We start from the raw sequence: 27,199 nt of genomic DNA, 5'->3' as shown, positions 1-27,199 counted from the left end.
AGAGAGCAGAGAGCAGAAAATTTGCTGAATGCCTGCCTTACACTAACACCTCAGACCTCATACCATCACTTCAGCAAGCATCATTACCCCAAATTACAGACACATCCACTGAACAACTCAGGATATATTTCAATATCCACCATTGATTCCAGACAGGATGTATGAAAACGACTGTGAGGTGTCTGCCCCCAGGGTCCACTTAGTACAGAGTCCAATAACAGTTAGACAGAGTCTCTGCTAATGGAGAGGCTTATCAATGTGCTAGTCTGTTGCTGTCTGTCTGTGAATCCCAACTCCCCCACCACCGTCCATGCCACCTCATCCTTCTGCTTTTTGCTTTATACCTCTAATGAACAATCAGCGCTGGTCACATTACTGCACATATGAGATTAATTTACTCCCCGCAGTGCACAGAGTGATGTTATTACAGGAAAATCAATGTCCCTCTTGTTGTTCTCTGGGGCTGGACGGGGTGTACGCACATCTGCTCTCATAATACAAATGCTGACCTTGCTGTCAGAGAGTGAGCCAGAGAGAGGCTGCGGCGAAACGGCCGACGGTGTTGTTTATCAAAGCTTTATCAAGCCTCTCTGCTCTCACAGACGTGTGACACCAGACTGTGGGTCAGTCAGCCAGCCAGGGTGTACTCCAGCTGGAAAAACCCCAGCGTATGTAGACAGAGCATGATAACCTTTTCGGACTGTGATTTGACGGGAATTATAAATGATAGTGTACATCCAGACTCAAGAGTAAAAGTTACTAGAAGGGAATCAAAACTCCTTCAAATGAAAATATGTTATCTATAATTCATAAAATCTAATTCCTGAGCCCCTCATACTCAGATTTTATGAACTCCCATCATCACTAAAAGTACAATAGACTGCCTGTATGACCTCTTGACCTTTGGCAAAGGATAGGTACATAAAAAGAGGGGGGAGGGGAACTCTGAGAGAAGAATCCACCCTTTTGCCCGGTCAGTTTGTCCCCTCTTATCCTCCCTCTTTTTTTTCTTTTACTTTTTTTTTTGCAAACTTGGTGGAAAGCCAACGAGATAGATAAAGCAACTGTCATGTCGGTTCATGGCGGCAAATGTCATCCAAGGACACATCAATAAACCTGACCTACATCATGATTCAATCCAAAAACAATCAGAGACCTGAAGCTGGATATAGGTTTGGACTGTAAGAGAAAATAAGTGAATTTTCAGGATGATACTACGTAAAAATCAAAGAAAGCACTTAGAAAATTGGTCAACTGGGTGATTAATTGATTAGCTGATCAAAAATGGCATCATTTTCGATGATTTTTTTGCTTTTCTCTGTTTCCTCAGAGGGACATATTCTACTTTTTATCCCACTACATTTACCTGGTATATAACCAAACTCTTATGAACATTCAGATTTACCTTGAAATATACATATATATATATATATGTACACCACTGACAGGGGCCAGTTTTCTCCAGAATATGTACTTTTACCTTTGATACTTTTTACTGTGTACTTTTACTTAAACAAGATTTTAAATGCAGGACTTCCACTTGTAACAAAGTGTTTTTACACTGGTGTAGTGGTCCTTCAGTAAAGGATCTGAGTAGGATAGTTTTTGCACCACTGTTAATAGCAAATCTGCAGCAAAAAGCCACTGTGTGAACCCAGTGCTGCTGGACCCAACCAGCTGGGCAGAGCAGTCAACTGGCTGGGGGCCTCAGACCCTTAGGGGGCCCAAAAGCTCCAGGTTTGTTCCATAGCATTTGGGTCTACACAATCTGATTCATCATAAATGTATCAGACATTTGAAACTCCTATCTCGTGGTCCTGTACAGGGTCCCTGTTTTAAAATCTAATTTTGAGACCTAACTTATTTTACTTTATGTTAAGTTTCTTTATCTTTAAGTTGTATGTGTAGCATTATTCCATCGTAGGAATACTCTAAGGCTGCAACCAACAATTATTTTCATCATCAATATGTCTAACAGTTATTTTCTTGAATAACCGATTGATTGTTCAGTGTATAAGGTGGAAAAAAAATAGTGAAAAGACTCCATTATTATTCTCTAAAAACCCCAATTGACATGTTTAAATTGCTTTTGTTGTCTGAGCACCAGTTAAAAATACATAGATTAAGTTTTATATCATAGAAAACTATGAAACCAACAATACTCACATTTAAAAAGCAGGAACCAAAATCAATTAATCAAGTTTCTTGGGAGAAACGACACTTTAGAGAGGACACCTTTAAGGCCCCCGCACCCGTCTCTCCGTTCGCAGCTTTACCTATCGCTTGAGGAAAACAAATGTCCCAGACTATATGAGGCAGACAGGCAGACAGGCAGACGGGCAGATAGACAGATAGACAGACGAGAGACACCCCCGCATAGTTTCCGTCAGCCGGGTGACGTCTCCGCCTCTCAGCCCGTGTGCAGCGTGACGTTACGGGTCTGTAGTGGAGCCTCTAGCTGCATCTTGTTGACGGTCCGCCAGGCTTTTCCAGTACCGAGAAGACCCCGGGCGAGTGAGGACGGCACACGCAGAGAGAGAGACACACACACAAACATACACACACACAGCGCACAGGCAAGTGTTTTGTTTTTTATTTAAAGAAAAAAAAAGGACGGAGCTTTTAAATGGATGTATTTAAAAACAGTTCGCGGATGTGGTTGTTGAGAGTGGCTCCCGACATGTAGAGGATTAATGATTGAGTTTGAATTGTTCAGTCGCAATGGACGGACTGAAGCTAGCCTGTTTTAGCCTGCCGTGTCGCTCTCTATCCGGGGTTAGCCTGCTGTAATGTTAGCGCTCTCAGTCCGCTCGGTTAGCCCACTTTATCGGTCACTGTACTGGGCTAGCCTGCCTGGGTGTTGTAGCGGCTTGTCCTGCTCCGTCGCTGTTCGGTCATCGCCCTCTGTGTGCGGGGTGAAGCCCAGGCAAGTCAGCCTGCTTTAATACCGCTCTCATTGATGGGGTGAACTGGGTTAAGTTAGCCTGTCTGTGCTCCTGGGAGCTGGGTTAGCCTTACACACAGCCCGCTGCGCTGGTTAGACCGCTTCACAGGCGACTGTACCGGGGCGAGCGGGGGTAGCTAAGCTAGCTAGCGGGATTAGTATTGACCGTTGAAAGACAAGATAAGCGGTTTCTCACTTTATTTTCCGCACAGATGCGCATATTTGTGCGTTTTCCTTACGTCTGTGTAGATGTTTGTAATCAAAACATCGTTTTAGTGACGGTTTTGAAATAATGTGACACACAAATGCGTAACATTTGACGCCTCGACTCGAGCGATTTGAACGTTGGGTTGATCGGACAAGCGGCTCTACCTGTGTCTGACACACGGGTAGAGCCGCGGCGGTGAACCCCGCGGTGCCCTCACCAGATCGGTCTGCGCGTAACTCTCGACCGCGGTGCCTTCCCAGACCAGACTGTAGACAGTGAATGTCATTATCAGCGCTGTCTGCATACCAGTGCCGTCGTGGCGAGCCAGCAGAGGAGGCGAGGTACAGTTTGCAGACTGGAGAGGAGGAGGAGGAGGAGGAGGGGGGCTCTCTGGGGACGGAGCAGAGCAGGAGCATTATTATACGCGGTGTCCTTGCAGCAAACAGGATACCAGAAGTCGGAGGTGACATTAAGAAATGTGTGTAATAACCACGTACGGCTGTGAGGTTGTTTATCACAGCCTGTGATATTCAGCAAAACCGATGCGGCCGTTGTGATTTCTGTGAGAAATAAACCGATCTGGTTGGAGGTTTTGCAGCCAAACTGGAGTCCGGTAATATACCGAGCAGGCTGGGGCTGGGGTGGTGGGGGGGGGGGTCATTTATTGGTCGGTGATCGGATTTTGCAGTGTTGTTTTTTTTTTTTTTTTTTTTTTTTTTTTTCAATCGGCCCACGGTAATATTTGCCATTAATACGCCCACAGACATCAACCCGTTTCGGAATCGAGCTCAAGGTTTGCATCGCAGCAGCAGCAGCAGCAGCAGCGGTGGAAAAAACGACGGGATGCTGAAATTTGCAAAAGCGTGCAAATTTACTCACTGAGGTCAATTAACCCAGTGTGCGTTTTCTTCTGCCCTTTTGACGAACCAAAATATCCGTTCGGTGCAAATACGTGCAAATAAAGCGCAAACGGCGCAGTAAATGTTGCATGTTCAAGCAGAAAGTGCGTCCAATCTGCCGTTTGTGTCATATTGCAGCAGTAGCCATTATCAACTACATGGCGTTTGAAACTGGGGAGCTAAGTGTTGTTTACCTTATTACGGTAGACTTAGTAATTCCGCAGTAAAGCCTGATAGTAAAAAAAAAAAAAAAGGGGGAAACACCGCTTTCCACGCTGCTCTGTGTCAAGCTGTGAAAGGACTGAGAGGAGGGGAAGACTGCTGTTAACGCTTTTATCAATTGTTTTTCATGGAGTTGATGGGGTCAGCGTGGGGTAAGCAGACCCAGGGGAAGGCACAATATGGTTGGGAAGGGCACTTTCATTTGCAAAGTGAAATGTTTTTGACCATTGTGTATCAGCCTTACATTAGCAATGTGATGGGAGCGGGGCAGGGTGGTGGTGGTGGTGGTGGTGGGGGGGATTTCACTCAGGTTGTTATGTCTGGTCAACTGGTTTCGCTTGTTAAAATTCTCACTTTTGTGCTAGCAAGTTTGTTTCAAAACCTTTAGTGAAAACCTTGATGCAAGTTTCCCCTGGGGTTCAATTACAAGGGCCGAGAAAGCCTTGTGTTTGTGTGAAGTATGGTAATGGCCATTTGGTTTAGTGGTCCATGCAAACAGCCATTGACCTCTTCAGCCCCCAGCCGGGACAGCAGCCGTAAAACATTTAAACTCCTTATGGATATTTCATGCTCCACATTTTTCGATGAGATAATTTTCTGTCTGTTTATTCCTTAACAGGAAGGGAATCGATTAGCTATAGTTAAGATAATGAGTGTTTTTTTTCCCCTGCCTATTCCCCTTTTTCTAAATTCCTGTTTTTTCATGCTCAGGAAGTGGATCAGAACATAGAAAACTTCAGTCACCATCATGCATGTGTCTAACTACCAGAAGATTTGTGCCATTTGAAAAGACTTAAGGAGGAAAAAAAAGACTCAGAGGAATACAAGAACTCAGTCAGCAGACAGAAACGACAATAACCCAGTGCTTTGACATGGCCAGCACCCAGACCAGTTTGAAAACCCCTTTCAAAGACTTGACTTCATTCAAGGGCAACATGAAACGGCTGTACAGAGAGCGACTGGAAGACGCACCCATCAAGAAGCGAGTAATGGCAGAGATCAACCTGAAGCGTCGCAGTTTGGATTCCTTCCCCAAAACTCCCAAGGTGAAGAGGGAGCAGATTGAGGATCTGCGCCACGACTCTGACATGGATGTGGCGGGTCGGGCTGAGTTACATGTGGTGGGCTCTGCTAAAGCCCTGGACTTGAGCCCTGGGCTCAAACACACGCTGGCCCAGTTCACCCTCAGCAGCCAGAGCTCCCTTGGGGGCCCAGCTGCGTTCTCAGCCCGCACCGGCCACGAGCCTTCCCCGGCTGGCATGCCCCCCCTGCCCTCCCCTCCGGTTCTAGGAGGAGGCCCTCTGCTGGTTCCCTGTGACAGCTCCACTGAACTCACCCACTCGCTGCTGGAAGGAGAGTCCATCTCCTGCTTCGTTGTTGGGGGAGAAAAGCGGCTCTGCCTGCCCCAGGTGCTCAACTCTGTGCTCCGCGACTTCTCACTGCAGCAGATCAACACTGTGTGCGACGAGCTCTACGTCTACTGTTCACGTTGCGACGCTGAGCAGCTGCACATCCTCAAAGTGCTGGGCATACTGCCGTTCAACGCACCTTCCTGTGGCCTCATTACACTGACGGATGCACAACGCTTGTGCAACGCTCTGCTTCGCCCTGGGGCGGCCTTGCCGGCCGACCCCAGTGGTAAGCTGTCGGCGCAGGGCCTGCTGAAGGAGAGCGAAGCCAGCTTCCAGGTGGAGCACCAGTGTCTGGGGAAGTGCCAGGGTCTCTTTGTGCCCCAGTTCTACACCCAGCCTGAGGCACACTGCATCCAGTGTGTTGAGTGCCAGTTGCTCTTTTCACCACAGAAGTTTGTCATGCATTCACACAAGTCACCTGATAAGAGGACCTGCCATTGGGGCTTTGACTCAGCCAAGTGGCCCTGCTACCTGCAGCTTGCCAGGAAGTACCAGGGCACGCCTGAGGAACCCAAGCTCAAGCAGCTCCTGGACGAGGTCAAAGAGAAGTTCCACTACCAGCTCAAGAGGTCACTAGACAAAGTAAGTGCACTTCAGAATGATACCTTTATGTCTTTGTTTGTCTCTACCTGTTTGTCATTCATCATCATTCTGCTAAAGAAGCCAATTAAAACTTAACTTGAATAAGTTGGATAATGTGCTTTTAACGTGGTGGCCAGTTGACCCCTCCTCTTGTCTGTGATAGTCCAGGCCCATATTGTGTGTGTTCAGCAGGTTTGACTACCCTACCTGTTTTCTTAAACCAGCGTTGACCTAGTATGTGTGACAGAGGACAGGTGGTGTCATTTTCTCTGGCCAGTTCTGATCAGACGAGGTGAGGCCAGCTGGCCACAGCTGAAGGGGAAGTGCATCATTTGTCCCCTCAGGTCACCTGGAGGTCACAGGGAATGTCACTGAACAAAAGGCCAATATATGAAGCTCAGGAAGAGACTGTTAAACTCCTGCATGAGTTAGATCTTTTTAATTTACTGAAAAAAAAAGAAAAAAAAATGTTCTCGTCTGCCCAAGCTAACTGGATTTTGTCTTTTTGCACATTCCCACACAGTGGGAGAAAATGGAAAGCAAATCTGGTGCACACCAAAGCAAAAGACATTTTTGGCTGGTTAGACATTATATGACATCTGTTAGAGAATTATTTTATAAATTCTGTTTCCTAGCAACTTGGACAAAATACAGGTGCTTCATGAAATAAGATATCTACATGTAGTATGAGCCCCAGCTCCAGGAACTTAGACATAATTAGTGAGCCATTTACCTCCAGGCAAACCTGAAAGTGAAATGGCTTTATTGCATCACTAGTATTTATCTAGTATTTAGTGTTTATCTGAAAGCCAGAACCCTGCAGTCTTTCAAAAGGGAGAATTTGGCCCACTCTTTTTATACTTTCTGGGTAAAAAAAAAATCGTGTCAATGCAGTATCTAAGCCATGAATGCAGCAGGCCTCTTGAAAAGCTGTAGATCGTTTCCCATCTCACCACAGTGGGCTGCCTGTTTTGTATTGTTTTGTAGGTAAAGTTGGGGGTGTGTTTTTGTCGGTTTGGTGTGGTTTGTTCTCACTCAAATCACCAGCTCATTTTGAAACGATAGGGACTCTCCTACAGCCCTTACTGGTAAGATTCGTAGTAGGTTGAGACTGTGGAGCAGAGAGATCGCAGTGTGTATTTATAGTGTGTGCAGGTGAGGGAGAGCACATTTCTCGACCACGAGACACATTTAGAACTGTTTGTGTAGCTTAGATACGGAGATGCTTGACTTTTTCCCCCGTCTTGTTAACTTGGTGTGCGAACGTGCCGGAAATACCGTCTGGTGTCTCGTCTAGCGTCCCGACCGCATTCCTGTCCCACCTCTTTTCCAATTGTCCTCCTCCTCCTGCCGTTTTGGTTGAAGGTATGCATCTTGAAAGACATAGACGTCCTCTCTCAAAGACGCAGACATTTTGATCCCACAGAGGAGAGGAAACACGTACAAAAACATGTGCTCAAGGTGGATGGTGAGCCCTGCTGTCTTTGTTGTGTGTTTTTATGTGTGAAAGATTGCCAACCTCAGTGTGTAATGAGCTGCTAACTGGTGGCTAGTATGACACATCATCATCATCTCTCTGTCTCACACTTTGCCAGGCTCTCTGGAGCCTCTGTCTCCCCACAGTTTCAGGTGCTGTCTTCTCTCTGCGGGGTGATTTCTCAGTCGCTGTTTTGTTTTTGTTGTTTCTTTTTTTTTTTTTTTCTTTTTTTTTTATCTTGCTGCCAGATTTTCTCGTCTTCTTTTATTTCTGATGGTTTGTCTTAATCAGAAGTGGTGTTGTGAAATAAATTGCGGAAGTGAAATTTGATGCAACAGTTAAGTCCGTGTGGACAGACATGCACGGGTACAAATGTGCAAATTCCTGGAAAGACAGTTGCCTGAGAGTCTACAGGAAGCAGGTGATTTTGGCATGAAAAGAGGATGCCACTCCACCCCCCACCCCCACCCCCACTGGAGCGGATGTACGGGTGTGTGAAAGGTCAGCGGCCAGAGAACAAGGTGACCTGGCAGTGTCCCGCTTCATGCAGTCAGGACACAGGGGTTCCCTTCCAACTCCAGCCGGTCTCTGTTTATGTGTGTGTATTTGTGTAATGAAAGTGTGTTTAACTGAGCAGGAAGTGAGGCAGACGGACATGTCTCTCACCCTGAACATCCTCCAGACTCTGTCCAGCCGCCTCCACTGCACTGGCTGTGTGACTCATACTTTCCACATCCCAGTGGATGTTAAGGCCAGCCAGGCGGCTTATAGTCACACATGCTTTTTAGAAAGATGGTTCGCCTCGGTGTGTTGGTCTAACCCCGGCTGCAGACCCTTTTCCCAGTGGCCCTTATTTACACACAGTGTCAGTGTGCACATTTACAAGCAGTTCATAGTTTTACAGGAGAGCTCTGGGACTTTTAGAAGAGAAGAGACACAAACAAGGGGAGCCTTCTGGAAGTCCCCCCCCCCACTTTCTCCAATGGCTACTAGTCTCCCATATCCTGTTAGGAGTGTTTGGTTTGAGAAGGTGCAGTTAAAAACTCCAGGACTTGCTCTTTATAAACGATGCTTTGTGCCCTCAGGCACTGCTACCATGTCTACTGATCCCTGCTGTTTAAACAGAGTTTGTTAGACAGACGCCACCAACAGACAGCAACAAGCTGAAGCCTTATCTCAAGAGTTACTTTAGTATCTGAGAGACAATGAGTTCATTTTGCCTTCTGGGGCTGTGACAGACATTTGTACTTTCCACTGAGACAAGATCATGCGTCGTCATTAAAAAAAAAAAAAGAAAAAAAAAATTCTTCCTCTCAAGAAAGGAAGTAACAGAAATTCCAAAATGATGATCATCCTCACCATCTTGTGAAATAACTGTCTTGCTGGAGTGACATTTTGTTTATTTGCGTGTGTACATAAATGGCATGTCACCAGACAGCGGTGTATTACCTAACTGAATGACAAAATTGCCAGAAATAGTCATATTAAGTCAAGTCATGTTTTGACATAAAGAGACACACAAAGGTGAATTTTACTGTTTAATATGTGAACAGTTATATAGCTATATGACTGGTGGTGCCTTTTGGTTTGATTGACCAGAGTAATGAAATCCTCTTAATTTGTATGTCCAAGAAGAAAAAAAATTAGCAGTTTCAGAATAAGAAAAAACTTGACAAACATATATTTCAGACATGTTTGCGAAGCATACTGAGCATAATCCCATGATGTAGCAAGTGAACATAGCTGTGTGCTGCTTATTTGCCTCAGTCTTGTTTGTAGCGTTGTGCTGGCCCAGAGTCAGAAGTGTCAGACGGAGAGAACAGCCTTCCTCTGTCTGCCTCCCTGGCTCGGCTGACACAGTGGCTGCGGCACAGACGGCAGACAGCTGCATCTCTCTGGCTTCCTCTATTTGCTATTTGGAAACCAGTGACTTCATTACCGCAGACCAGTGCAGCTGCACTCTCGGGCTGTCTCCTGGGCTGTCTGCTCTGTCTGTCTGTCTGCTTGTCAGTCATTCTCTTGGGCTGCATCTAATTGGATTTTGGCAGGCATGCTAATCGTTCACTGTGCTGCCTTTGCTATCTCTTCCTCCTCCCTCCACCTCTCCCTCGATCTTGACGTCAGTCTTCCATCTGCCTGCTTCTCTTGCGTTCACATCCTCGCGCATCTTGACTTTAGACTTCAGTTGACTTGGCCCTCAGTCTGCTCTTCACTCTGATCATCATCATCATCATCATCATCATCATCCCTTTCTTTTGACCCAGACAGTTCTGCTGTTGGCCACATGTGTCTGTAAACAGTCAATACCCCCCGGGCACCAATCAGCGGACAGTAACAAAATAAGCAGCCAAATGACCCGATAAGTCGATCGTTACATAAGCAATAAGACCACTTGTGTGTGTCTGCAAGGCGGAGGAGAAGAAAGCCGGTGGCTATTGATCGGGTCTCCGACCTTGATGGATGTGGCGAGTTGCTGGGTGACACGGACACTGAGTAGAGAAGGAAATGGACCAAGACAGGGAGGCAGGAGGAAATGGAAGAAGAGTGAAATGAGGAGACTCAGTTACAGGGACCACAGCTGGTGTTGCATAAGTTCCCCTCTGTGTTAAGACATGTGCACCAGTCTCCCAAATTAACCTCGCCTCTGCTGTTGCTTGACTAAATTTCTGTGCCTCGGAAAGGCTGCCAGACAGAGGTAGCGTCAGTCAGACACAAAAAGGGTATGTGTGGTCAGAAAACATACCGCCCCTGGGGGAGGCGCATGAGCACATGAGGTAAGGGTGTAGAGGAGGAGAAGAAGAAGACGAGGGGGTAAGGCCAGGACAGTTGGGTCTGGCTGTTGTCTGTGTCAAAAACTGCACTATACTTTGGTTTTCTTCCATGAAATAAACCATATCAGCCAGGTTGTTTCAGGGGGCTAGGGCCCCAGCTCTCCTTTCCCTGAGTTGAAAATTAACCCCCCACCCCAAAAGACCTGAGCTAAGTCACAAATCTAGTCTGGAACAGCCCTCTCGGTTGTCCAATCACATGCTGGCTAGCTCACATTTCCCCAGCTAACACGTTCTCCTTTGCCTCCCACCCCACCCCGAGACATATACACATATATTTTTATGTCTGTTTGTGCATTTTTTCCAAAGAACAATTATCCATTTATACAGAATACACAGCTTCTTTGAATGCCAGCCCAGAGTAACCTACAGTCTGTCACACCTGTATGCAGTTTGATGTGGAAGACTGTGTTCCCTGTACACAACATGCTGTGCTTTGGCCAGTGTCTGCTGCCTGTTGTAAAGAGCTAAATGGGGCCCCGCAAGGTAGGAGGGGCTTAGCCGAGGGGCCTCTGGTATGTCACCGTCAGGTCAGTGCCAGTGTCACAGCTCCATAACAGCATTGCAGCTCACTGTAGGCACAGCAAAGTCGTTACATTACAGTCTGTTTCTTCAATACACAAGAATCTTCTCAAGTTTTTTTGGATTCAGAACATTTGAAAATGGTTACAGGCCTCAGCCACGGTACAGTTCACCACTGAATTTAGTTGTGCACCAGCTCACAGCTTTCCCTCTGCGCTACAACCCCACAGTTAAAAAATGGACCATTGGTTGGCTGCTCGTAATTTCCAAACCCAGCTGCAGCTTGTTATTTTTGACTATTTCCTTGGCTTGGGCTTTTTTTCCCACCTCACCTCCAGAAGAAGAAGATAATGTGCTGCTATGAGGCCGATGTGAGCTAGCCACAGCAGCAGGCAGCAGAGATAGGTCAGTCCAGATACAGTGGAGCCTGTGCCACATCTGCCAGCAGTCTCATAGACTAAACAAACTGGTAAAGCCCCTCCCAGTCAAATGCCCTGTGGGCTTTAAAAGAGCCCTGGACTGACAGCCTGTTTGCATGTTTGCTGCGCTCTGGCTGTCCCCACTCAGGGCATCAGAGGAGCTCACTGCTTGTAAGGAAAGTGAAAGCGAGAACAAGTGAAAGAGAGGGAGATATAATGGGCTACAAGTTCAAACAAGACTGGAAGAAGAGAAAGTAGCTTGGATCGTAACATGTCTGACAAGCTTCCCTGGGTTGTTTAGCATGAGACTGGAATAATGAGGAGTCTTGGTATTAATTAATGGACGTGTTGATGAGAAGATTAACTGTCCAGTATCTGGTCTCCCTGGGAGACAGTCAGACGAGCAGGTCGTGTGTGCGTTGGGGGCAGGGAGTCGGAGGCGAGGGAGGTGTACTGTAAAAGGACTGTGGGACACTGCCAGCCCGTGCGTGTTGTGTGCAAGCAAAGAGAGTGCGTTTGCATTTGAAAGACTTCTCTGTGCCGCCTTCCCGGTGGGAACGGTGATTAATGAAGATCTAAATGGAGAGACCCAGAGACGGCGCTTTCCATAGGAGTAGCATATACACAGCAGACACACACACACACATGCACACCATATAGGCACTTAGACTCCCTCTCTCATATTTTCTCCCACAGCTCCAGTCTCCCAGACAGGGAGATAAACACAGGATATCAAAGGCGTGTCATGAGTCCCGCTGGGCTGCCACCCGGCACATCCACAACACATTAAGCTCAGCCACTACACTGATCAGTTATGCATGTTGCAAACACAGGGAAATCAGGGGAAAATAGTCGGTCTGCGCGATTAAAGGAATCCCCATTTCTCCACTTTGCCAGTAATGTATTTGCGTGTTTGGTAATGGCTCGTCATTTCCATATGGAAGCGATTCTGCTTGCGATGCTTGATTAAGTGTCCGCGTTCTTTTGTCAATTGGTCCCATGTGCTTAATTGCACGCAACAATGGCAGCCAGGTTAAGTGCTGCCGTGGCCCGTGCTAGTTTTGACCTTCTGCCTACATCCCCACATGAAAGCAGGCAGCACAGCGAACCACTGTGAGATGCAAACTTGCCAAGCTCAGATAGGTGATTACTTGGCCTGTAAGTCCTTTATTGTGCAGCTTCACCTTTGCTCCACTGACATCAAACTCCAACAGTTTCTTTCCCTTCCACTGGCTGCCTCAATACCCTGTAAATCCTTATCTCACCAGGGGCCTGGCTGATGTTGCTCAGGACAGGGCTGTAAAGTTAGCAACTGGGAAACAGCCTGCATTAGTCAAGGTGAAGCAAGTGACATTTTGTGGTTTTGCCCAGACTTCCATCTCTCTCTGCCTCTGCCATGCTGAATGCTGATGTGTTTATCTCACCGCTATTCCCACCTGCAGTTACGCCGCTCATGGGAATCATCTGTCTCCTTGATATTTCTTAGGGCAGACACACACACACCCACCCGCACACATGCAAACACACAGTCTTCCTTGCCTCATGTCCCTCATGGGTCCATACCAGCTCATCTAGATCCTGCAAATAGAGGACTGTTTCCCTCTGGAGCCTCCACAGTCCCACTGTATATCTTTACAGCATAAGCTAATATAAGTAGTAGATGGTCCTCTTGGTCATTGACCTCCAGATGCAATTAATTACATAAAAACTTTCATAAAACATATTTTATGCATTTTTTATCTAAGTCTACTTCAGATATGGAAGCCTAATTAAGGATTGCATGTGTTGAAGCTGGTGAGTGCACTTCAGCATCCTTGCATGCAAGCTAATATTCCAGTCCCCCTTAACTGTGCCCAAGCAGCAGAGCGGTGTGAGCCAGTGTGAGCAGCGCTTGTCGAGCATGTGGTACTGATTCTTTGCGTGTCCAGCTCTTTCTCTGGCTCCGCTGTTGCTCATATTAAAACAGCCTCGCTGCTGGGGCAACTTGGCGGGCATGGAGCCTTATTACCCTTGACTTATCCTTTGAAGAGTGAAACATTGCCTTGTGGTTTACAGTCTGGATACATGTTAACCAGTTCCCGTGACAAGTGCACTTTGTTATGCCAGACATTTTCTTTGTCATCACCTTCAAAATGTACCGGCTGAGACGCATCCTGCTCCCAGATGAGGCCATACGTACAGTAGTTCCTAATAAAAATGACTCACGTTGAGGGGAAAAAAAAAAATCTTGCCTCCAGCCAGAAGAAGGTAAATGTTCAGTTTCCTTTTCTCTTGGCTGCTCTGGCAGACATCCTCATTTCTATTCTGAAAAGCCTCATCCCTCTTGCCTCATGAAACAATGAAAGTTACTGTTGAAATTTAAAATCCAAAAGCGAAACTCTTTGTCCTTGTGTCATCTGAGGCGAGACCCAGACTGTGACATGATCGAATCCAAATGATGACACATACACAAATAACACGCGGTAGCACGGGATACACTGCAGATGACACAATTCCTGATTAAAGGAAGTCAAAGGGTCAAACGCAGTCAGAAACACACAGAAACACCAACACCACCACCACCACCACCAGCCACTTCCTCCAGTCACCACGCCAACCCAATCCTGCTGTGTGAGTCACAGTGCTCCATCAGTGCTGCGGTCTGCTCTCCACTCATCAGCGTCACTGTGGAGCCAGGACAAAGATTTATCACCATCCCGGTCTCTCACTCAGTCTGTTTGATCTACACCCAGGTGTGTTCACTTAGAGCTCTGACTCAACCGTAATGACATTTACCGAACCCAGCCGCCTCAGACAGTGACTGTTCTAATGAAGGAAGTCTGGTGATCAAGTGTGTGGCCTGTGGCTTCACCTGTCGTAGGCTATTGGTGTATTAATATCAGTACAGGCAGGATGGAAATGAACAGCAGCCTCGGGCATTTCTGTGTGTTCAATGTTGAAGTTCGTCTTTTTAATAATTCAGATTTTGGCAGATTAAAAGTAAATGTCTCTTCAGTCAACGAGCCATTGTGAAAGAAGAGAAGAATGGTGCTCAGATACTTGTTCTGGAAACCAGAGCTAGAGAGAGAAAGAAAGAGAGGGAGAGGCGTAGTAGCTGATGGATTTGCATTACAGGAGCTCTGTGTGTGTGTTTGTGTGTGGGAGAGACGGGTGAGCCCGAGGGGCCTGGACAGCAAAGCCGAACTGCCCATGCAGAGACGAGCAGCAGAGGCTTCAAACAAGCTCCTGCATGTAATATGGATGAGACCGGAGCTCCCAGCAGAACAGTCAGAGGACCCAAGGCCTGTTTGGATTTAGCTGTCTCTCTTTCCACGTGTCTGTGATAGATATTACCCTGCAGGGCTTTTTGGCCAGGTGGAGCTCTGTCTTTGTAGTGCTGGAACTGTATCACGGGTCAGCCACCTTACCACCCCCACCCGCCCTCGTCCCCACCACCCCAGCCCTGTTGCAGACAGCGACGACCAACCAAGCATTGACATTTACTGCAGTGTTCCAGGTTACAGCAGAGCAGCCTCCTGTGCTGAGGAAGAAGTAAACAAACCGCGGGTCGATATATGACTGCATAGTAGGGCGAGTGAAGAGGGGATTTTAGTCAGGGCAACTCTTGGGATTAACACATTAAAGCACTCACTTATTTAAGTGTGATTGTCTATTTTGCTTTAGACTTGTTTTTTTTTTTCGAGATGCAGCACAAGAATTGAGAGCTTTTATTTCCACCTTTCACCAAGAAACATTAGCTAATTTTGGCTCATCTTCTCGTCTTGTCTTAAAATGGCAATCAGGCCAAATTATGATGAGGTTACTGTGGCTGGGTCTCATTCAGTTACTGAGTGACTGTCAGAGGCAAGCTTCAGCATGTATTTTGAGGCATTTTAGTAGATGCTGTGTAATTTATTGCAAAGACAGAGGGTCGGGCAGTGTGTCTCCATTTTGTGTTTTCTCTCTCTCTCTTGTGATAGCAGTGCATTGCTGGCTTGCTGACAGCCTCTCTCGGCTTTCAGTCTGCTTAGCAACGCTCGTCTTCTCTGCAGCTCTCTCACTCCCCTCTGTCTCCAAGCACTCCCGAGTTGTTTCATCCGTTTGAATAGTAAGCCGAGTTCCCTTATATAGACAACCAGGCAGCTCATTTGCGTTTTTTGTGACGGTAACGTGTGTATCCCTAATTGTGGATTTGAACCAGTAACCTACCTCCAAACAGTGTCCCGTGGCAGCAAGCTTCTCTAGAGACTTTCTCTTTGATTTTTTTTTTTTAGAGATAGCAAAGCGCACGCACACTGGCCCAGATGAAGCTTAAATGATGAGTACAGTCATCCTCAGACAAGACAAGGGCCCACTGGCCTCATTCTCAGCCGATGTGTCCTCTTGGGAGCATGAAGTGTGTCTGCTCGTGTCTGCGTGTGTATTTGTGCATGGACAGCTCGCTCGCAGGAAAACTACGTCATTCTCTTCATCCTCCTACACTGCTGTTTGATGGAGCTGTTGTTTGATTGGATGTCTGTTTATTTGTGTGTGCATCTGTTTCTCGAGTGTGTGTGTGTGTGTGTCTGTCTCCTGGCCTGGTTGACTCACATAGGTGAGCCCCAGCAGCTTTGGTAATTAACGCTCTGGGGGGTGTGTGTGTGTGTGTGGGGGGGGGGTGCAGTGTGGAAGAAAAGTAGAGCACACACACACACACACACACACTGAGCTGCTGTGCTAGAGATGGTGAGCTTCACATGTGTATACACACAGAGAGTGCTCTCTTGCACATGGATGATTTTTAAATGCCCTTCACTGACTCAAAGACACTCCGTTTTCCTTATGTGTGTATGTGTCTGTGTGTGTCTGTAGAAAGAACATCACTGGCCACATTTTGAAACAGGCCTTGTAATGTATCACGTTTAACCTAATGACACATCTTTGTGGTAGAGGAGACGATTTCAGAGAGATTTTAAGAGTCAGAACCATCACACTCTCATAATACATCTTTGAATGTGAAGTGAGTCGCTAAGAGAAAGCATACACTCTTCACAGCAGCTGAGAGGGCAAACAGGAAATTTCAGATATCAGAAAATCTCTCACCCTTCATACTGAGTCTCTCACAAGGCTGAATCATATTTCCTTTCTCATACAGCTGCCTGAGTGTGGCTGAAATAATCTTCTTTTACGATGCACTTGTGTCTGTTTGTGGCTGTTAATCACAGAACCTGAGGTTGATGATTTGAAGCGTGACACAATTCAGTTGTACTTCCGGCTTTCTGGGCCAGTGCCCGAACTATTTACAACTGCAGCAACACACTTTGAGTTATGTCTTCATATTCATACTGAGGCTACAACAATTACATGTGGCATTATTGATCAATTAATCGTGATCTGGAGTCTGGAGTTACCAGCGTTCAAAGTGTTGTCTTGTCGTAGCTTATTTTGTCTGAAATAGTCAGAGGATTCCTGCAAAAAGCAGGATTCCCAGCTTGATAAATGACGGAAGTGATTAACAACCAGAGTCGCAATGAGTTAATTTTCTGTCAACCAGTTAATCGATCTGCACTAATTGCCTCCATGATCGTTATGGCAACTAGAAGCATAATATTACTCAGTCATGTAGATGTGGTAACATTTTAAGACAAGGAGGGAAAATTAGTTGATAGGGACTGAATCATGGTGGAAGGATTTTATGAAGCATTTGTTAGAGCTGGAGTAATTAGTCAGGAAATTAATCATTTATTGGGGAAAAAGGCCAAAGGATGTGCTGGTTCTAGCCTCTTAAATGTCGACGTTTGCTGCTTTTCTTAATTCTCTCTAACAGCAAATTGAATATTGTTGGGTTTTGAGCTGTTAATCGGACAACACATGACATCTGGAGACATCCAGTTGAATTTTTTTTTTTTTTGTTAACAACTTTGATATATGCTATGTGGTAGATGGTGTCTGTGTGTGATGTAGGAGTGGGGCCTATTTTAGCCTGTGTGGCCTTGTGTATTTCAGTCAGACAATTTGTCCATTCATGAGGTAACATTATTACAACCCACCTCATGCACTGCTGTGAATATAGACTAGAGACCTCCGCCTGGGATTTGACTGTGAAACATGAGAAACATGAGTGGGGAGAGAGTAAGAGAGAGAGAGGAGATGAATAGAAAAATTGATCGAGAGAGCTTAAAGAGGCTGCTTTTTATGGCAAGGATCATAGAGAAACTCTGTAGCTGGTTTCCAAATTAAACTCCAGTCTGTGGTAAAGCTGCAGTGGGTGGACAGCAGATTGTGAGTACATTCATTAGAGGGAGATTCCTCACTCGCATCACTTTTATAACTCGCTGCAGTTTCTCCCAGAGACTCCCAGTAACTGCTGGGTCCCACTGGCTCCAGCTGTCAAGACCGTGGTGTGTGGATTGTAAAATGGCTGACTGGAGCTGTAGCTATGGAGGAAGGAGCTCAACATGTTGGCAGGGAGGGGAAAGGCTGTGTGTGTGTGTGTGTGTGTGTGTGTGTGTGTGTGTGTGTGTGTGTGTGTGTGTGTGTGTGTGTGTGTTGACTGTCTAGACAGACTGTCCATGTGACGCAAAAATGTGCCCAAGGCCTGAAGCCAAAGCAAGTCGGGAATGAACCTGTCCTTATCTGCCTCTGTGTCTGTGTGTGTGTGTGTGTGTGTGTGTCTGTGTGTGTTTGTTTGTGTTTGTGACTCTGGCATGACTAGTCTGGCTGATACTTATCACTGTGCTTGTCTAGCTGTGCTGTTTCTGTTTGTGTTTGGGAAGAAGGAGGAACAGGTGTGTGTGTGTGTGTGTGTGTGTGTGTGTGTGTGTGTGGGTGTGTGGGGAGGCACAAACAGACAGACAGTCACATGTTCTCTCTTTGTCTCCTCATTTGTCTTGGCTGTCTGCCGGACCTTTTTTTCCCCCCCCTTCTCTCCGTCCTTTCCTGTTTCCCTCTGTCACCTGTTTGTCTAAGCGTCCACCTGTCAGACCTGTCCTCACCTGTACCCTGCTGTTTTATTATCACATATCTATTTGCTCAAGCCTAAAGCCAAAGGAAAATAAGTCGAGCAATCTCCGTCTCAACACACACAATAAGGAATATGTTCTTTCTTCCTTCAAGCACTCAGTGAAGGGTCAAACACATTGAACAGTCAGAGCAGAAGACAAGAGAGGATCATTGTTGCCTCTTGACTTGAAATTATGAAGTGATAAGCTCTCAGCGCGGCCGCCATACTTGACTTTTTATGAATGCTCCATAATACACAGGTAAAACTCAAGCATTCACAGCAGATAACAGGTCAAGAACTGAACTTCTATGGTGTCAGTGTGTACAGTGTTGACCGCCAGAGCGTCAGTAAAACTCATATAAAATCAGACACAAGGTTTGTGTGTCAAATTTTAATTGCAAGCCATCACATAGCTCAGCTTTTGGGGGAAAGTTTGAAGAGAAAATGATGAGCTTAAAGAGAAGACAGGAGGCATAAATGAATTTCTACCCAGTAGCTTCAATATCTTGTTGCATGGTTTGGCCAGGAAGTATATCTATCTACGTATCTGTAGCCTGATCTTTGGCACGGTTGACGACTGCAGCAGAACAGGATGTGGTTTAGAAACAGACAGGGCGTGACTGACTGTCTCTGTGAATGTCTGTGTATGTGTGTTCCTATTTTCCTCCCTCGCTGTCTGAAGCAGAATGAAAAGGCACCCAAATAAAGGCTGTTTTACTTCCTCCTGAGAGAGGAAATAGGAGAATGAGCTGCATTACTCCATCCTCATCTGCTGCCCCTGCCCTCTCCCTCACCACTGAATGCCAGGCGCATGAATGGCTCAGAGGGGGAGGAGGAGGAGGGAGGATGGGTGGCACAGTTATGTTTTGAGACCCTCTCTCTCTGTTTTGGCCCCAGGAGCAAGATTGTGGCGGTTGCCTGGGGGTTTGTTTCAGTTTTCATACACGATCACTGATGCCCGGGTTTCAGCAGATGTGAAGAGAATTGGGCCCAACAGTGTTTATGTTTTGTGGAACAGAAGGGATTTTAAATAGGTTTTAATAACGCAAACACAGATTGACACAAAAAAAAAAACACACAGGCCTGTTGCTCTGGGATGAAAGGTCAGACCAAGGCTTGCACACTCTTTATTGTGCCCCAGATAAGATTTGCCATTAGGCTTGTTGAGACTAGTCGTGTGTGTGTGTGTGTGTGTGTGTGTGATTGTGAGTGTGAGTGTGCGTTTTATATCCTGGGCAGGGTTTTACAGTTTAAGTATTTCCGTAGCAAATTCTCTGAAGAGTCGATTCATGCTGCCAGCTAAAAACAACAGTGTACCCATCCTGGTGCAGCTAATGGTTGTTTTAATCATAGTTTGATTGTTTTGTTTTGTAAAACATCAGGAAATGGTGATTTCACACTTTCTTAAGTTCAAGGCGACGTGATGAAACATCTTGTTTTGTTCAATCAACAGTTCAAAATCCAGAGATATTCAGTTGACAGTCACATCAAACTGAGCAAAAACAGAAAATACTCAAAAATATAGAAACTGGTGCGAGAAAATGCTGGGCTCTGGTGCATAAAGAAGTGACTCAGTATATACTAATTGATTCAGCTCTGCTTGTATCTCCAACACGCTCCCAGCCCTCTCAGGATCATGTCATCAATGCAGCAACATCTTGTCACAATTTAAATTTGATTAATGAGGTTTTCACTTCACAAGAGTGACATGTTCAGCTTATGATTTAACGTTAGGAAGGTTTTGCTCACAGATCACTCTGCTAAATGTGCTTCTTTTTGCTCCTACATTTTTCAAAGTAAGATTTGCTGCATGGAAAGTGCATCACTTTTTTTTTTATATTTAGTGTATGTGTGTGTTTGTGTGTGTGTGTGTGTGTGTGTGTGTGTGTGTGTGTGTGTGTGTGTGTGTGTGTGTGTGTGTGTAATGGGGGGGGCAGTCTTTGTATGTGTTTTATTATACATGTATGGGGACAGCATGTGTATTTATAGCCAAGAGTAAAGAGTCAAGAGTAACTTTGCGCTTGTGTGTGTGTGTGTGAATGCACTGAGACGGCAGTCATCTGGAGTGTCCATGTGACTGAAGTGGAGAGGGGAGGAGGAGGAGAGCTTGACCTCCGACTTGTTTGCACTCTGCGTGGCAGTGTGTCAGTCTGTGTGTGTGTGTGTGTGTGTGTGTGTGTGTGTGTTTTGATATGTCTACCTTTAGCTTAGATACATATAAATGACTCCAAGAGTAGATCAGGATGGAAAATTCCTCTTGTTGTAAAGCACTGACAGAGACTCATTTACATCCTCTGAGATTTCCTGCTGAAAAAGAAATTGGGTGACTGTCAACGTCTTGTGAAGTGGAAAGCCTTCACCCCCAGTCAGAAATCAACTCCACATGAATGACACGGTGGTGCTTTCACTAGCACGGCCAATTATGAAATCTATCGCTCTGAGCAGAGTCTAATTTCGAGCTTAAAATTAAAAACTCATCAAACTGCAAAGTGCAGAAGCTTAAAATGACACATTTCTTCAGATTGCTGTTCACACAAGCTTACATGAGAATGTCTGCCTCCACTTCAAATGTCCCTTTGAAAATTTCAGCTGAGAAATGTTCCAGCTGAAAAGAGAATAGAGGCAACAAGTATTTGTGGCGCAAATTGGATGTTAGTGCTTTGCAGTGGGGAGCACAGATGGAGCTCACGGTAGAAATACAGCCTCTGCTGAAATGCATTTATTCTCCGCCTGCGTTAGCCAGACTGTGTATGGTAATGTACGGTCATGGGTGTCTGTGTAGGAGAGTGGCGCTTGTTATTGTTGGGTTTAGCAGCACTCAGGCTACGCAGACACAGAAAAAAAAAAAAAAAACACTCTCTGCTCCATTAATGTGTCTGTTGTAGAAATGTCATGTGTGCTAATGGTCGGAGGGCTAAATCGAGGCTGTAGAAATGGGTCAGGAAAGTTCACGTGGCCGTGTGTGTCTAGAGCAGCATGTTTCATGTATCTGTATATAGTGGTGAGGTGAACTCTGTGTGTGTGTGTGCATAGCCGCAGCGGCAGGCAGACTGCTGGTGATTAGGAACAACAGGGCAGAGTTCAGCTGAGCGAGTGTGTGGAATGCTAATCCACATTGTCATAAGGCAAGCTTCAGTCTGACAAAGGACTGGAGACATAGTAGGGTTAGGGGCCGTTTGAGTGTGTACGTGTGTGCGTGTTGATGTGTGTCGCAGAAGCAACCCACATAAGAGAGGTGCTTCATTACTGCAGATTAAGCCCAAGTCGCAGCATGGTGTGTGTTAATAAAGCACACTGGGGGGAGGGGAGGTGGACTGGACAAGAGAGAGAGGGGGAGATGGGCAACAGGAGGAGAGGAAAACAGTTGTGTTGAAACGTGCAAACGTTTGCACCCGCACACATTCATTAAGGAAGAGAGCGCGCAGAGCGGCAGGAATAACGAGCAGGAGTGTGTGGGTGGTGGGCGTTAAGCTGTCAACTGTCAGGTAAGCAGGAATTACAGGGAGAGACACAGGCAGCCATTAATAGTACACACATACATGTATAGTCTACATGTGGACACACATACACACAAATACACCTAAACAGCATCTTAAGCTCTTTGTCTAACTGGTTTCTGTGGCAAATACACACATGAACCAACACAATCTCACAATCTCTGTCTTGTTCTAACACACACACACACACACACACACCTTTTAACGAGCTGTCAGTTGTCTCATCAGCACAATGTCTGCTGTCTTTGGGGTCAAGCAAATGAAAGCCCACTGGATGAACTGGTGTTAATGTCAGTTTGGCCCCATGCCCCCCCCTCTGCCTGTGTTTGACTCTCAAACAGAAACACACACAGGGAGAGACTGGTTTGAGATTAGGAATGTATAGTAGCAACCCCCCCCCCCCCCCCCCCTTTTTTTCAGACAACCTTGATATTGGAGGAAATCCAGCTGAGAGGGGCCCAGCTCACCTCCATACCACTGCAGTGGGTTTATTGTTGTTTCTGTCAATTCTCCTCCCTCTGTCCCCTCCTTCCCTCTATCTCTGCCCCGTCCCATCGTCCCACTCTCTCCCCCTCCCTCCCTCCCTCTCAGTGCTGCAGTGCTGCCTTCTGGAGAAAGAAAAAAAAAAGGAAAAAACACCAACCACAAGCGCACATAAAAGGACAAGCCCCCTTCTGTATACACACACAGAGACACACCTGGCTACGCATATGGCTCCAGCCTTTTACATTTGCATGCACATACTCATTCATCCATGCCCTTGTAAATAAGGGACTATCCCCTACATACAGTACACATGAATTCACATGCCCACAAATCAGTGGGCTACTGGTAGTTGTTTTTTCTTGGTTTCTTTTATTTTGACAGTACAGGAAGGGTAACCGAAATCGGAGCAGATGCGCACACAATCTTTCAGTTTCTGAAGATGTCACAAAATTGTGGAAAATGCTCAACAAATCGAAGCAGAAAATCAGGCTTAAACAATGCCTTAAACAATGAATCACTTGACAAAAGTTCCCAAAATGTTGAACTACAGCATAGACATTTTGAGTTTGTGTGTGTGTGTGGAGATACAAAATACATTTGAAAATGATCAAATAAAAGGTCTTTTATGGATTATAACAAGTGACTAATTAAAGCTGCTAAAGTGAAGCTGCTGCTAGACTAGTAGCTAACATGACCGTTGGGTGGCTGATACTTGGCTGTCACAGTAATTTGCCCGTATTGTTCTGAGACTGTTTCCCTCTGGTAATAACAGCTGATGAGAGGCTGTTTACTAGTCACTGTGTCCGACTGCATGTGTGTTCTTACTAGCTTTAAAAGGCTAGTAAGTCAATTATTGATGCTTTCTACAACCTCTATCTCTTCCTTTTGCCCTCCGCCTTTGCACTTTTCTCCTCATTGGATTCTCTCTCTTCCACTATCCTCTCTTTTTCCTACATCCCCTTCTCCGTCCTCTCTCTGTCTGTTGCTGTGGTCGATCTAGCAGTTCACATTGCGATGCTTGTTCCTCTGGTGCCTTTGCTACATGTTAGTTCAGTTGAGTGTGTGTGTGTGTGTGTGTGTGTGTGTGTGTGTGTGTGTGTGTGTGTGTGTGTGTGTGTGTGTGTGTGTGTGTGTGTGTGTGTGTATAAACTGCAGGCAGCCTGTGTGTAGTGTCAGGCCTGTCTGCCACAGATAAGCATCAACTCCATCAGCTTGTGGCCTCTCGCTGAGTGTGTCCTGGATTTGCTCAAAAAACACACACACACACACACACACACACACACACACACACACACACACACACACACACACACACTGACACACATAGATGCACAACTACAGGCAGCGCCAGCAGTGTTTATTTGAACACACATGGCGCAGAGGGCACGAAGCTGACACAATGAATCATAAACATTCAGCGCGCACACATATGTATATACATCTTCATGAGCGAGGATGGCTCCAATCATGTTGCATGTATAACAATGAATCACATAACGGGCTGTGTTATAGCGATGTTCACTATGAGCGCGGCTTTTCTTGTGTTTTATTCATAGGCCCTCCTCAGTGGGCTCATTCAGTCTCTACTCTTAACTTATCGACTTCCCTGCCGCCTTCTCTCTGACTTTATCACGGCCAGCTCAGGCCGTAGCTCACTTGTGCTCTTCACTTTTAATGCCATTTGTCTCCATTTTCTATCTCTTGGATGTCATTTGTCTCTATTTCCCATCGTTTAAATGCCATTTGTCTCCATCTTCTCCCTTTGTGACCACGGTGCCAGTTGTAATTTTTTCCCTCTCCATTTTCTTCCTCTCGTTCCCACGCTCCCTGACAAGAGTGTGCATCAGTTTAATTGTTTTCTGTGCTATCTCTGTGCTCTCTGTTGCCTGTTTGACCTTGGTGTGTATGTGTGTGTGTCTCTCTTTAAACGCCGCCTCTTTCTCCATGTGTTTCAGAAGGCAGTGGAGGAGGAGGAGAGCCAGGTGAGGAAATCCTCGGCAGACCTCTGCTCACCCAGCGGCAAGCAGGCCGATCCTGACCCCGCGAGAAAGGTCAGTGGTCGGTTCTCTCCTGGCGTCCATCCACCCATCTCTCCATCATCTCTTCCACCGCCCCCGCCTGTCGTCCCCCTCCCCCTCCTCTACACACAGGTCAGCTCTCAGGGTCACCACCCCCACCGACAGACACACCCCCTGTTCACCCATTCATAGCGGCACACTTCTCCTCTCCGACCTGTCAGGGATGTGCTCATACGACTGCTGAAAGGCTCCGCTGTCCACCTCCCCCTATCGCTGCACACACACCGACTGTACATGCACACGCAGGGAAGAAGCTCTTCATCATGATTGTCTTTTTTTTTTTCTCCAACACACACATGCACACACACTCTCTCTCGCTCTCAGCTGACGCCTGATGGATGATCCCTCATCCACATGTATGCATGCATATATTAGCTTTATTAGATCATGGCAGCAAGAGCGCCATGTGCAGTATAGCACATTCCCCTCTCCTCCTGCTGTTTCTCTCCATGTAGTCATGTCTGTGCATACGTGTGTGTGCATGGGCATGCATCTGATTGCTACTGTGATAATTCACCCATTCAACTGCAAAATTGTATGCAAAGATCAATAAGTGTGGATGGAGGAGTAGCCATTGTGTGTCTTTGTAGCTGTAACACAATAGCCAGAAAAGACATTATGTTTCTGTGGTGTGTCATATTTATATGTGTGTGTGTGTGTTTTGTTTTCCTCAGGGGAAAACATCTCCACCGACTCTGGTGTTCAACCGCCTTTTCTCGGACATCAAGGAGGAGCCAGGACACCCCACCCTGGTCCATCCCAGGTACTACATCATATTAACTTTGATGTTGCAGCACCAATACACCATTTTACAGTTGTAACTAACAATTATTTTTGTGGATTTATCTATAGGTTCATTTTTCATTGACTATTCAACATCTCGTGTTGTCTGACATTCAGTCCCGTCCACTCAGTCTATAACCTAAAGCTCACAGATTATCAAAAATGGTGACAAAATTAAATTTACAGTTTATCTAAACCGGAGGTGATGTCTGCAGTTTGCTTGTTTTTGTCTGACCGACGGTCCAAACCCGGAAGATATTTAGTTTACTGTCATATGACATAGAAAAGCAACAAATTCTCACATGTGAAAAGCTGAAACCAGCAGACGAGTGGCATTTTTGCTTGAAAAATAATTTAAACAATTAATTTATTATCATAATTGTTGTTGAATAATCTTAATTGATTAATCACTGCAGCTCTATGTAGTGCACACAAGTTGCCTTGTGTGTTTTCAGAAAAGTGCTGTGGATGTGTTTTGTTGTAGGACTAGGATAAATTGCTTCTAAGTTGTTTAAGTTTGTTGTATAAAGTTTACATTGTTTCGTTGTCCTGCACAACATTAAAAGCATTGGTTGTGTAAATTGTTGTTTTTTGGGGGAGGTAGACTTTGTGCCAGTTGCCTGTTTGTCCTCTATCCTCCATCACATGAGCCTCTCCTCTCCCTCCCTCCTCTACTTTTCTTCCCAAAGCCCTCGTTTCCTCTCCACTGGTTCTCTTTTCCTCCCTCCGTCCCTCCCGTGAGAGTACCAGCCTGTGTTTGGATGTGGCGCTCAGATAGCTCACACAGTAATCTGACCCAGATTAAAAAATGGAATTAGATGGTTTATGGCGCCATAGCTACACGTGACGGCCCTGACATACTGACTGTGTTGAGGCTCGCAGACGTCAGACCAGACTAACTAGCAGGATTACAGTTCTGGTCGCCTACCAGCATCACTGGACCACTACACTCCCAAACCAGTCAAGACTCGCACCGACCAGTTTTGCATTGCAGCGTTAGTAATAATGAAATGCTCTGCTACAGCCAAACGTCGTGCTAGACAGGCACAGCACTTAATGTCGTATTTGGGTTACTACCAACATCCATTAGCGGTACACTTGTCAAGTACGAGCCAAGCTTACATTATTCAATCACATCTTTGGCATCTCATGTGAAGGAGATTCGGATTCTCATTCGGGCGGGCAGGCAGTGCTTCATTTCTGTCCACAGAGGAGGAAGCAAAACTCGGTTGGTAGTGCTGTAGTTTTTCAGGCAGAGCCCCACCGAGCTGTCATGCTTAACCTAGTTCACAGCTCCAGCCTTAGCTCTGTCTGGAGGGGACTGTTGGTGGGGGAGGGGTTCAAGCTTCTCTTCTCTTCTCTTCTCTTCTCTTCTCTTCTCTTCTCTTCTCTTCTCTTCTCTTCTCTTCTCTTCTCTTCTCTTCTCTTCCCTTCTCTTCTCTTCCCTTCTCTTCTCTTCTCTTCTCTTCTTGTCTCGTCTCCTCTCCTCTCGTCTCCTCTGTCTCTTTCTATTTCTCTCTCTCTCCTTCTTCCCTCCCTTCCCACCATGCAGCCAGGAATAGACAGATAGTGTTGGCTCAGTGGCTTCAGTGCATCTCCAGGCTCTATCTCTCTCTCAGTTGTACCCACTACCTGGACATTTGTGATAAGCTGAAGGTCTGTTTAGGCTGAGATCCTGTAAACACATGATAAGAAATATTAATATTCCACACGGTGTTTTCAGCTCCTGTCTTCAGATGGTGCAGTTACTCCAGGCTAAAACAGTCACCAAATGACTTGTTTTATTACTCTGTTTTCATCTGAGTTTTACTGTTGCAGGGGTAAAAGGGCCATATTGCCGGTATATATGCAGCTTAATGTGTGTCAGCACTGCAAAGTCCA

The 27,199-nt window shown here is 46.0% G+C and overlaps 1 protein-coding gene across 6 annotated transcripts in view; it reads left to right on the top strand.

Moving 5' to 3' along the window:
* The first annotated feature begins 2,423 nt into the window (after positions 1-2,423).
* skila (SKI-like proto-oncogene a) overlaps positions 2,424-27,199 on the top strand; it is a 35,836-nt gene continuing 11,060 nt past the window's right edge. The window contains exons 1-4 of one of the 6 annotated variants that reach the window (XM_071492638.1): positions 2,424-2,576; positions 4,985-6,267; positions 24,416-24,508; positions 25,210-25,298. In XM_071492638.1, the coding sequence (XP_071348739.1) occupies positions 5,146-6,267; positions 24,416-24,508; positions 25,210-25,298 (1,304 nt within the window). In that variant the 5' untranslated portion in view covers positions 2,424-2,576; positions 4,985-5,145. Of the gene's footprint in view, positions 2,581-2,806; positions 3,766-4,984; positions 6,268-24,412; positions 24,608-25,209; positions 25,299-27,199 lie in introns of those variants that run through there. The other 5 variants (XM_071492636.1, XM_071492637.1, XM_071492632.1 and 2 more) reach the window with 5 other exon arrangements.

This window comes from Trachinotus anak, unplaced genomic scaffold (assembly GCF_046630095.1).
Source record: "Trachinotus anak isolate AG129_WGS33_773 ecotype Australia unplaced genomic scaffold, CSIRO_AGI_Tana_v1 ptg000012l, whole genome shotgun sequence".
Classification (NCBI taxonomy): Eukaryota; Metazoa; Chordata; class Actinopteri; order Carangiformes; family Carangidae; genus Trachinotus; species Trachinotus anak.
Note: the sequence above shows the minus strand (reverse complement) of the source record. Positions and strands in the feature narration are given on the sequence as shown.